Genomic DNA, 12,965 nt, shown 5'->3' with positions numbered 1-12,965 from the left:
GTGCTTAGTTTCATGGATTTGAGAATAAGTATCGATTATTAGATCTAATGACGTTAGATCAGAAGAGCTATTAGAAAGGCATTTTGCGTGGAATCACGTTAAATGTTCTAATCACTTTTCAAATTTTTGTCACAAAATATTATCTCATAGTATTTAAAGAAACTACATAACGAAGAATCTACATGCATATACGTATGTTTCTCCCATTGTGGAAAAACAACAGTACCTAGAGTCATCAAATTTTGAATAACATAGTCCTCCACTCGAACATTGGCACCTGCAAGCCGGAATTTACAATTTGTTTTATTGGTTTGTTTCATATTTTGTAAAACTTTAAAGAATTTTGATTAGAAAAATTCAACCATTTTAAAGCAAGAAGTGGCAACATTGCGAAAAATTATGCATTTTTAGCTCTACCGCGCGAGACTTAATAAGCGAATGATCGGAAATTCTTAAGATATGCTGTTTGTAAACATTTTTAGCCCAATGTGCCGTTAGCCCAAATGCTCTCAAAATGTGTATGTGTCTGCAAACGGAAAAAAAAAAAAAAAAAAAAAAAAAAAAAAAAAAAAAAAAAAAAAAACACCACCCGTTTGGACGTATCTGAAACCTTTTGCAAAACAAATAAATGATGATATATAGGAAACCCTCTATAAAACGACCAGCTAAGTTAACATGGTACTCTGACGGCCTTAATCGGAGATCATGACATTTTACATGGAAAGAATTTATATGGAAAGAAGTTTCAACTTGGAGTAGTGTTTACTTCATCTATCACTTGTTCCCGAGGAGTATCATGTATAAAAACTTAAAATCCAGGGGATACGGAAGGGCCTGAACTAAGAAATAAATAAACTCCGAAGAGTAGATAAACGGAAAATAAGTATTTATTGTGGCTGCTGTAAGTGGCGGTAATTCACATAAATCTTGCAACAGCAATTTGCAATTGCATTTCGCAAATAAAGTATCAATACATCGAACTCTTCTGAAATGTAAAGAAAATAATAAACGATGTATACAAGTCCCATTTCTAATTTGCGTTCGCAATGAGAGCAAACAACGTGTTCAAATCTGTGAAAATATTGACTTAAATCTTGCACTAAATATGCGGCACTAATATAATATAGAGATTTAAACAATAAAGAAGATAAAGTATTTACAACTTCAGAAGAATTATTCATGAGCTCATTTGAGGTGGTCTTAAAGAGGCCATGTTCATTTATATTCTTAAATATATATATTTTTTCAATGGCAGATTGTGAACAGTTACAGTTTTGTAACAGAGTCCGTTAACTAAGGCCAGATTTAGTCTCTTTATTATGGAGGCACCTAAGAGCTGGTCCACCATTGCCTCCTATGAAGGAACGTACAGTTACAACCATGCCTTCTCCGGCATTTGAATCTAAGCCCTTCAGTATCTCAGTCAGGCTCTCCTAACCACTATACCGTCTAGGCGGCATTTTGTAAAACTTTAACGTCATAGAAATATTGCTCGTCTTAAAGTGATGGAGACAAAAGGTTTTTTTTTTAATTTTAAACGTTCGTAATTGGTTACAAAACTGAAATAATCTTTTATCTCAACAGAAGCAAATAAATAAATTTATTAAATAAATAATTTAAAATAATCAGTCGTCAGAAGAAATTTTGATCCACAGATACCAGTATTATTTTAGCTATTGACGTCAGGAACATTGACGAGGTCTATTGACGTCAGGAAAATCTATGTAAACCTATATAAACAAACAGAAGATATATTAACATCCATTTCGATCGTATTGGTATCCATATAATTCTCTCGATACAAGTAAGAAAACCAATAAAAGTCAATATAAACCAATAGCAACTAGTAGAGGGTTCTAACATTGATGATGGTTGCATGGCTGTCAGTTGAAACCAGTAAGAAAGATCCACAGAGATCAATACAAACCGGTAAAAGTTAGCAGAACCCATTACCAGCAGAAAGGTACCGGTAGAGAGTTTTACTGGTTTCTGTAGGGCATTCCTTCCCCGGGGGGGCGACTGGAAGCAATACCGGCGGTCTGGCTAGATCAATATCGAGACAGACTCGAGTTTTGAAGAAACATTTAACAGCTTTCACAGTGATTAGAAGCATCATTTATACGTTGGTAGGTTCAGGCTCGGCAGGGGCCATATGGTACACACTTGTCTAACCCCCAGGAGTCGACGTAGAGAACTCTGCGAAGCTAATGGCTAGGATCTGTACCTAGGCAATCTCGGCCACGGGGGTATAAAATTTATGAACTTGGTGGTTCTGAAGGCTATGGGAAACGTCACTTATTGGCCGGCCTCGAGATCTGGCATGTTCTGAGCGGTGTGAATCCGTAGCCGGGGGGTGATCCCCCGATTTGCTGGGTAACGACCCACTGCGACGGGCTCGCCCATGCAACTGGCAAGTACCAATTGACGACCAGTGCTGCCTAGTGAATTCCAGGTGGTGCGCCGCTCCTCTGGAAGGGTAATCCCCTTGGTTGAACCTCTATGATGTGCCTCAAAAGGGAAGTGGACCTGTACTATGGTTGAGTTGACGGAGCAGAGAATGCCCAAATCTTGTTGTAACCCTTGGTTGTGGGGACGCTACATGGTTAAATTTACAAGGTTTTCCAGGAGGGATTGGCTTCCCCTGATCAATACTGGAGGAGAGACACCTGGACTCTTGCTCTTTTCGGTGACGATTTGGCCACTGACTTAGCTTTGAGCTTTGTATTTACCAGACTTTGCTATTTTCTGTCCCCCTGATTTGATCAGGGGTGGCCTCTTCGGATCGCCTCCAAAGGTTAAGGGTGTTTAACACTGCGTATGGCTTTTATATAGTTGGGTCTGGGTGCCTCTTCTCGTTGGTTCACTGTACGGCATTTTGATATAAGTAAGAAAAATGAGCAGAGACCAATAGAAGCCAGTAAAAGTCAGGAGAAATCCATGGAATTATATGATACGCATAAAAAGTTTTACTGGTTTCTATAGGGCACTTTTAGCAGGGGCACATTAACGGGTAATTTTTTATAGGGCACAATAACGATTTGCAGATTGAAAAGGATTGTAAAAAAGGAGATGCTCGTGCTGTTTCAGTCACATAAACGTTATTTTTTTTTCTAGCTCTCTTAGAAATGGCGACAGGAATCGATCCTCCTTACATTCGAATGGCAAAAGAAATGTATAAGTCCTGCATGGATGAGGGTAATACTCGTTTTGAATTTCTAGTTTTATCATTTAATTATACGTAAATTATGAAAACATAAATGTGTCAATGATTTTGCAGCTAGTCATTCATGTCTAGTTAAATATGCGTCATATTTATAAATGAAACATTTTTAGGAATGAAATTGCTTTCAATAATATCTATCTTGTTTTAATTTTAAACATTTTTCTAACTTCGAGTTTTAACGAAAGTTTCCCGCCACCGCAAATATAGTCTGCGCAAACAGTTAGCGTTGGCGTGTTTAATCGTATTTTGTCAGACAATTTTTGACATTTAATAGAAAAAGACTTGCTTTAGAACACAGTATTGTGAAATTTATAAAAAAATATTGTTATTATTAAGTTCAACTTGTCTGAAATGGAACTTCCAGTTCTGTTGCAAAAAAATCAGCTACAGAATGTCAGCAAATCATGCGTACTGCTTTAGGTACTAATGTTGTTACATGTGACACTGTGAAGGTTTGGTACCAGATGTTGAAACACAAGGACGATGACATTTAAGAAGCAGTGCGCTCTGGCCGGCCTACTGATGTTGATGAAGTCCCCTCCTGCGACAACTGGTGGAATAAAATCAGTATGCAATATCTCAGGAGCTTGCGAAGGAGTTAAAAGTTAGTGGCATGCCCATTAGTCGAGCTATGTATCGCATAACCTTGACGTACAAGTTCAATCGCTTAGATGCCGCATGAGCTGACTCAAGCAGATAGGGACAGACATTGTTCGGACCTGCATTAATCTGCTCAAATATCAACGCAAAGAGAAAACTCTGGACTGGATTGTCACTTGTGATAAAAAGTAGATTTACTTCAGAAACACAGGCTCAAAAGGGGATTCGTCTGCGCCTGGCGAGCCCGTCGGCAGCGTCACAAAGCGCAATTTGACTAACAAAAAGACCATGCTTTGTATCTGGTGCGATTTCCGTGCTATTACCCACAAAGAGTATCTGAAAAAAGGTAAAACCACCTCGACAGTAAAGTGTACAGCGAGATACTAGTGCGTGTTGACGCTGCTATAAAGGAAAAACTTTCTAAATGAGTTCCAGAGCAAAAAGGTAATGTTCCATCAAGATAATTCAAGACCACATTCAGCGGTTGGACTCTGTATGGACACGAATTCGATCTTTTGCCCCCTCCACCATATAGCCCTGATATCGCTCAATCGGACATCTACCTTTTTTTTACACAGCAGCTACGTCTTGCCGGTGCTATCTTCCAATGTGCACATGACGTTCGAAATGAAGTTGACCTGTTTTTGGACTTTCGGGCACCAAGTTTCTGGGCCGAAAGCTTTAAAAAGCTACCAACACGTTGGCAGAAAATCATAGATTTGAGTGGTAATTACTACCCGCACCAAATGTACTGCTTTCATGTTTTTCTTGCTACTTTATTAAAAACCTTTTTTTTTTTTTGGCAGGAAACTTTCGTTACAACCCAATATTTATTTCACCATGTGAAAATGTGTGAATCAGCTAATTAGCTTAAATTTACACTGGTGTGCAAAAATTAAGGACGAGATGGTTTTTTCAATATAACTTTGTACAAAAGCTTTCCAAATCAACACATTTAATACCGTAAGATCCCCAATACGTAAGGACATGAGTAATGTAAGCAACACTTACTAAAAGAGAAATCAGAGGGATAAAAAGAAGCTTTATTGAAAAAGTAGCATGGAGTGCAATGAGACTGAAGGCCGAAACATCCCTGTGATGGGTGTCCAGCAAGAAACATCCGGTCTTTAATAGGGGATATGATCTCCCCTGACTGCTAGGCAGGTTTCACAGAGTCTGCCCATGCTGAGAATGAGGGTGTCAATGAGTTGTTGCGGCATTGCTGCCCATTCGTCTTGCAGCGCCAATCGAAGCTCCGGAATCGTTACTGGTGGTAAGGTACGAGCTGACAAGTGTCTGCCTAGAAAATCCCATACATGCTCGATGGGATTGAGATCCGGAGATCGTGCCGGCCAATCCATACGTTCAATATCCTCCCTCTCTAAGAACTGTTCGGCAGCTACTGTGCGATGACATGGTGCATTGTCGTCCATGAAAAGGAACTGCGGACCCATACCGCCTCTAAAAAGACGCACATATGGAAGAAGAATCTCGTTACAATAACGGGTCCCGTTGACTGAACCTGCGTCGAAGATGTGAAGGTCTGTACGACTACCAAGCATGATGCCTCCCCAAACGAGAACACCGCCACCTCTATACCTGTCCCTTTCAATGATGTTCGAGAGATGATTGCGGCTTCCCCGCTCTCTCCAGATGAGTATGCGATGAGAATCGCTAGTCAGACTGAATCTGCTCTCATCTGTAAAGAGTACTCGTCCCCATTCATTGTCTCTCTAATTCCGGTGTTCCCGGCACCACAGAGAACGTCTTCTCCGATGGGCAGGCGTTAGAGGTACACACCGTACAGGGCGTTGTGCAAACAGACCACCACCGTGCAGTCTTCTAGCCATGGTAAAACGCGATATCGGTCGTCCAGTCGCCTCTGTCGTGTGTCTAGCGATTTCTCCCGCTGTCTGCTGCCTGTTTCTTCTGGCCTGTAAGGCAATATACCGGTCATCTGCGGGTGTGGTTCCTCGTGGACGACCACTTTTAAACCCCCGGATAGCTGTTCCTGTAGTTTGAAATTGTCTCCAAAGTCGTGAAACGATGCTGTGAGCTATTCCGAACTCTGCAGCCACACTTGTCACACTGCGGCCTTCCTCCAACTTCCCAATGATTCGACCTCGGGTAAAAGCATCCAGATGTCGTCTAACAGATTGATTATTCGCCATTTCTCGCTGAGGCAGCAACTCGGTGTGATTTTAACTGCTATACGGCGTGCAATCTCTTTGCCAGAAATACTGATCTTACACCGACAACATGCTTTATACTACTCAGACACTCCCCCATTACGTCTACCTGCATATCTGCGCATGTGCTACCGTACATCACCTTACTTAATCTCCTGATTGGTCTTTCTGTCCGCTCTGCCTCTTCATTCAGCTGATATGCTAATTTTTCGACTTCGTCCTTAGTTTTTGCACACCAGTGTAATATGAAATACACATTCCTAGGAGGGGGAAACCGGGACGAAATTTTTGGCAGCTAACCATGTTATTGATTTATAATTGTCTGCTTTATAATGTGCAATGGATCACTAACTGAGAGTAATTGAGAAATTTAAACAATTGAACGAAAAATACATGACAGATGTGAAAGAAATATCAAAGATATTGGTTCAAAGTTAGGATTTTGTAGCTTAAGTAGATAAAATAATGCTTCCAAAATTTTCTAAAATGTGCGTGTGTGTAAGATAAAAAATATTGTTACGTTTTTTTCTTCACACCTCCGTTACGTACGGGGGTTCGTGGATTTCCAGTGAATAACGAGAACAGCACTTGATAAAGAATGGAAACACAATTTATTAGTCAGCATCATTCAAGTCATTCAAAAATTACGTTTTAAAGTCGTCGAAGAACTACTATAGACACGCTGTAACAATCAGCGACATAGCCTTCAGGCAATTGGGCTATAACGGTGGAGACACTTCACGGCAAAGTACCACAGTATAGCTACCGACTCTGCTCCGTCGTTCTCGGAGCTCCACGCACTCTCGAGACTCTCCACGCTACAATTCGCGATGCACTAGAGCACAGCTCCCGACTCCTCGGTTCAGTCGTTTCCGGAGCTCAACTCACTCTAAGATCAAACTCGACGATGCACTAACTCGCGATACACTAAGACTCTTTCGGTGCGCTCGACGACCAACTCGGCACTAGACTACGAGACACTGGCTCGTTGACCGACTATCAACTCCATCAACTGTACGCAAACTCTTCACGTACCAGTAGGGTTTATATAGCTTTTGGCTTGCGTTCAAGAACATTCTGGGCTGAACCAGTAAGAAATCGTGCCAGAAGGTTCTCCATCCATCTATGGCATGCGCCACTTTTGTCGCCAAATTGGTGATTTCTCTCCAAATGCGGTAATCCTGCCTTCCCTTGACATTTTCTGGCAAACCTAAGCCTGCTTTGCGGGAAAACTATCTTACCGCGCCTGGACATTTCGTAGCAATATATATAATGCGATTTACAGTAGTTCTTTCACTGTCTATATTATCTGTTTCCTCCTTTTTGTTTTAAAAAGTAAGTACTTGTGCTATCTAGTATGTTTTGCCATCATAAAATGGTCACTAGATTTATTTGAATATTGTGAATTCTCGCACGGGAGTGAAGATGAAAACAAAAGAAAAAGGGTATGAAGGACTCTTTTTTTTTAATTCCTACTATTAGTTCCCACTGTCCCTATATCTTGTTCAAATTTTCAATCGTTGATAAAATATTTGATGCCTTAGTTGCATATTCTAGTGTTCAGCAGGAATTTATCCTGCTCTTACCAGAGCTTATCACGGAATCTCACTAGGCGCCTCACACATAATGGCTCTTCATCATTGTTTCACCATAAAGCTGTGAACACTTGAGATTAATAAAATGGGACACGGTGTCTCTGCAGACTCACTTTCGGTGTGAGTGTGATGAGCTGAAGTCCAAACAGGAGAGAGAAAATAGTCATTTGAATCCTACTACGCAAACGTCAAAAGTAGTAAAGTCCCGAGTATGCTTTTCAATGCAGTTAATTTGAGTGAAATACTCCTAGTATGCGGGCTGGGCGGAAGGCTGTCTGGTGCTGTCATGGCTATGCATTTTCTGACTTGCGTGAATGAATGCTGCGTAGGGCCTGATATTTCTGTCCTCGTCGAGTCTTTCATAGGCAAAAATTTCCGAAAGGCAGTCTGACGTATTTCTGATGGCCTTGTCATAAAATTTTGAGTTTAGTCTGTGCGGAAACTCGGAGATGAGCTCAACTTTGAGGTCATCGCGGAAATTTTTATTTCGTACACAATACGAGGCTCCGGTGATAATTTTGAGAATCTTATTCTGTATTATCTGAAGAGACTGGATATCTTTTCGCTGACATTTGTCCATGTTGGTGAGGCATATGTAAGTATGGGCCGAATAACAAAAAGGTATATATGCCTTTATAAAAATTTTTTTTGATACTCTTATTCCGGGCTGCCGCTGTTGAGCTCTTATTCATCCACTCAAGTTCAAATACATTTTTTTAACTTGTAGTGGATGACACTTGATGTCAATACAGTTTTTCTCACGTATTAAAGATAATTAAAATTTAAAATTTCACTTATTTAAAATTCCACATATTTCACATATTAAGACTTACAAATAATGACCGTTTATCAGGAATTCTCACGTGCTGTAAAAATCAATTTTATAACAACTTATGGATAATAAATAGTACATGACTGTGATAAATAGGATTGTAATATTTAACAAAAATAAGTGGCAACAGTAAGATTTTTAAAATGAATGGAATTGAAGAATTGTAGTTTTATAGAGTTGGATGAAGCGGATGTAATGTCCCATTATGTGGCAAAAATTCTCATAAGTAGGAATTGGCTTAATTTTTTTTATATTACTTCTTTATCCCAAACTAGTTAACAGGTGCCACGAATTTACGTGCTTACAACCAAAACACCGTCCATTTGCGGCGAGAACGTAAATGATATGATGTAACAATAAATTTAAAAGGTTACGATGTAGAGCAAGACTACACAATTCAATTTAATTTAACAAGCTGAATCAGAAACGTATAATGGCGATATATTTATTAACTAGACATTTAGAATGCATAGCCGTTGCTAAGATTAACAGCTGGAGGACAAAATAGCAAACGTGCTTCTTTCACTAGCGAAATCACATTCTCTGTCTAACCTTTCCGCTCCAATAGATTAAATACTCTGGTTCATCTACTTCTTTTGCATCCTGGCGAAGGAATGCCAGGGAAAATAAGAAAATTTAGGAACTAATTTAACTCTTAATAAAACTCATTAGGATCTTGCATGGTGATAATAAACCCCGCTTATTTTAAGATTAATGGTCCTGTGATACTTGCATAAGATTGCTTGCATAAGATTACTTACATAGAGCTTCATCCAATAATAAATTTAAATTAGGGAACCGAATCAAAAAATAATTAAACAGAAACGAAATCGTTTTGAACAGGAATTTAATTTTAGACACATCGCTATCTCTCTCTGACCTCTCCCTGTCGACTGGCTTGCTGTTTGCTATTGTTTCCTCCATCGAAATAAATTATCATAAATATGTAGACAAGGTACAAAGTCACCAAGAGCAGGCCCATAGATTGCGACCATTGCAGAAGGTAATTTATGTTAAATACGAGCTTCTTAGGAATAGAACGAGCTGAATTGATTAATGTCTGCAACTATGTTTTAATGCATCCACGTACCAGCAATTTCAAAATTATGCATAAGAGGAAAATATGTAAATCAAAATTCTAATTCGGGTCCTTAGTTCTTTGATTCTCTATCTTAATTCGGTTATTTACCTTTTCTTCTCAAAAAATATTAATTGCTTACAATAAATCGTTCTGAACTGAGTTATTTCGATACTAATGAATGTGACACTAAGACTCTGACACAAAGCTAATGACGCAAATACTTACGCAAGACCAGTCCATAACCCTTTCAAGTTTGGGAACCGAAATTTAATGTTAGCCAGTAAGCATAAAAATATTAGCCAGTAAGGATAATAATATTAGCCAGTAAAGGATAATAATATTAGCCAGTAAGGATAATAATATTAGCCAGTAAAGGATAATAATATTAGCCAGTAAGGAAAATAATATTAGCAAGTAAGGATAATAATATTAGCCAGTAAATTTAATATTAGCCAGTAAGGATAAATCTAAATTGAAATTAAATAATTCTAAACTTTGTTTTCATCTCCAATCTCCAATACATCGCATTCTTTTTCTTTTTTTGCTACTGCCAACTTGCTGACGCGTGCTGCTCCGTTTCTGAGTTTTTCCAAGTTTTTGAGGTGCTTTATATGTAACCATAATGTACCATAATGTTTTGTACAACGAAATTTTAAAACTGGCAGGTTTTGTCGTTGCTTTGACCACTATATTTCCTCTTTGCGTTTTTTCTCTCAATTTGTGGAACAATTGTCCCTCACATAGCTTCCTTTGCTAGGTTTTTTTCCAGTAGTCTTTTGGCGCACACTTTATGTCACCACTCACAAAATTTTTAGTTGCTCAAAACAGATTGTCTTTAATTTATCTTCTATGCGCTCTCATTTGTAATGGATTCTCAGTTGTTGCTCTAAGATCTTTTATTTATCTCCCAAACTTTATCCGACTGTTATTGCTTAAAAATCTAAGCATCAGTTGCCTTGCTGAGTTCTTTCTTTTTATACAACCTGCAATTAAATTCTTAATTTTTTTCTGTAATGCATATAGTTATGTAATTTAGGTTATTACCAAATGAGAATTTCAGTGAATATTTGCAGCTTTGCTTTAATTAATAAATATGTTCCTAATGCCATGTACTACGCAATCCATATAGAATAATATTTTTCTTTTTAACTTCCTTGTACGAAGAAAAGGCAGTACTGTAATCACAAAAAATTCCGAGTATCATATTTCAAAGAAAATATCCATTTTGACCGCAATCGAATGCAATTTAACGATGTTTTCGCGTGGCATCTGTACTTAAGGACAGAATAAAGGAGTGTTTTTATAGAGTTATAAACGAATTATAAAACTGATTTAAAATGTATTCAGAAGAGATTTTTTTCGTGACGTCTGTACGTACGTATGTATGTATGTGTCTCGCACAGCTCAAAAACGAGTAGCCTCAGAACGGTGAAATTTTGCATATAGGACTGGCTATAACATGTAGCTGTGCGTCTCCTTTTTTGGTTGCAATCAGCAGGACTAAAATTATATAAATATCTATATATATATATGCCCGCTCTGTTACTCGGCTCAGTCAGCGCAGATTTTTTTATTCTTATATGTTGGTAAATTGTGCAATGTTTGCTTTAAAACTGATTGGATTATGTTTTTCTTAGCTTCCGGTTAAGGTTTTTATACCTTTAGTTAATCTGCATGCAATAGTTATAGAATTATCAACAATTTAAAAGTTGTTTAAGTTTGAGTAAGCCTAACGGAGCAGCCATTTGTTTGCACTTGAAACTTAGCAAAAAATGTTAAGTCTTTTTTGCACCTGTACTGTGTTTTTGCCGAGTGGAAACTTTCAGGTTTGTGGTCCAAGAAATCTGCTTTCTTGCCTTTTCGCCGAATTGCTTGTGTCTGCGTAGAAACTGTAATTTTAAATGTTTTAACTGTATTTCTGATGTTTTATGTTCTTTCAATTTTTAATGGAGATATTTTGAGTTTTTATGTATTTTTGCATTGCCGCGAGGTAAGAACTGAATTAATTGAATGAGAAGTACATCTGTAATGAAATTCGAGGAAATACGTTTAAATGAAACCCAAGAAAAAACGCGTATAATTTAATTATCCATACGGAAGTCATGTGGTGTACACATCAGATTTTTAAATAAAGCGAAACAAATTTTAATTTTTTTTATATACTTTTTACGTTTTAAAATTATCTTTTAATTAAAAAATTTTTTAATGCTGATAAAAAAGTTCTTGATAAATCCTGCACTTACGTAATTATTTTTATGGACAGAAAGCCTCAAGAAAGCAGGAAGTGAACCTTTGAAGAAGATTCTGAAAGATCTCGGTGGCTGGCCAGTCACTGAAGGAGACAGCTGGGATCCTGAGTCCTATGACTGGATTGATCATCTCATTAAACTGCGCGAGAAGGGCTTAAATCATAACATCCTTATAGGTCTGTCTGTAGTGGAGGATCTTCAAAGTGTCACGGGCTATCTGATAAAAGTGAGTGTATTTATTTTAGCGTATTTACTTTAGCGTGAGTGTATTTACTTTAGCGTGGATGTATTTACTTTATCGTAAGTCAGTGTATTTACTTTAGCCTATATAAGTCTCTAATTATAATTCTAAAGCAGTGTATTTGTGCCATAAATGTGCGGCCAAGTTAGATAATTTTGAGTACGTTTAAATTGGCGATATTAAAAAAAAAGTTGAACATAAACTGCAAATCAGATTGAGGAAGGTAATAATATTACTTTCAAATCATATGGCCGCCCAACCGGTAGTATGGCTTTCAACAAATATCCTGTAAGATTCTCTACTGTGTGCTTTAAGTTACACTTGAATGTGAAGAATGTTAAGAACTAGTAAACGAATAATCGCTTGAGTTCGTGAGACAGTAATTAAACTTGGAAAGGGTTAAAAGACCCTTTATTATTCAAATAAGATTTAACAGAACTCCGTCTTGGAGTTTTACAATACAGCCGACACTCGGGCTTGAACTTAGGAAACTAAGAATTAAAACTTAACTAATTTTAACTAAAAAGATATAGCCGAAGCTAGCAAGATTCTAACAGAGTTGGCCCCTTAACGCTAAATGATTTCGAACTTAACTAATTTTAACTAAAAAGATATAGCCGAAGCTAGCAAGATTCTAACAGAGTTGGCCCCTTAACGCTAAATGATTTCGAACTTAACTAATTTTAACTAAAAAGATATAGCCGAAGCTATCAAGGTTCTAACAGAGTTGGCCCCTTAACGCTAATTGATTTCGAAGCTAATAAGGGCCTAAAGTGCGGCCGAGCGTAATAATAGCTTAGAGAGAGCAGCCTAAAAAGGCGGAAGCGTGCTAGCCAGAATCCCTGATTCACTCTGATTAAGACAGTAGGACTTCGCGGTTAAATAGCGCTCTTCCTCAATTTGCATTGAAACGGGATTCTAAAACCCCGTTCTGGCCGGAAGTGGTAAGATGAAA

General features: G+C 38.0%; 1 protein-coding gene across 5 annotated transcripts in view; it reads left to right on the top strand.

Moving 5' to 3' along the window:
• LOC118183565 (neprilysin-2-like) overlaps nt 1-12,965 on the top strand; it is a 181,608-nt gene that overhangs the window by 21,244 nt on the left and 147,399 nt on the right. For 4 of the 5 annotated variants that reach the window (XM_085826442.1, XM_085826444.1, XM_085826443.1 and 1 more), the window contains 2 exons: nt 3,115-3,195; nt 11,784-11,995. In XM_085826442.1, the coding sequence (XP_085682568.1) occupies nt 3,115-3,195; nt 11,784-11,995 (293 nt within the window). The remainder of the gene's footprint in view (nt 1-3,114; nt 3,196-11,783; nt 11,996-12,965) is intronic. The other variant, XM_085826441.1, reaches the window with a different exon arrangement.

The sequence above is a fragment of the Stegodyphus dumicola genome, chromosome 11, assembly GCF_044657685.1.
Source record: "Stegodyphus dumicola isolate Sdum_Otavi_A_Nest chromosome 11, ASM4465768v1".
NCBI classification, from domain to species: Eukaryota; Metazoa; Arthropoda; class Arachnida; order Araneae; family Eresidae; genus Stegodyphus; species Stegodyphus dumicola.
Note: the sequence above shows the minus strand (reverse complement) of the source record. Positions and strands in the feature narration are given on the sequence as shown.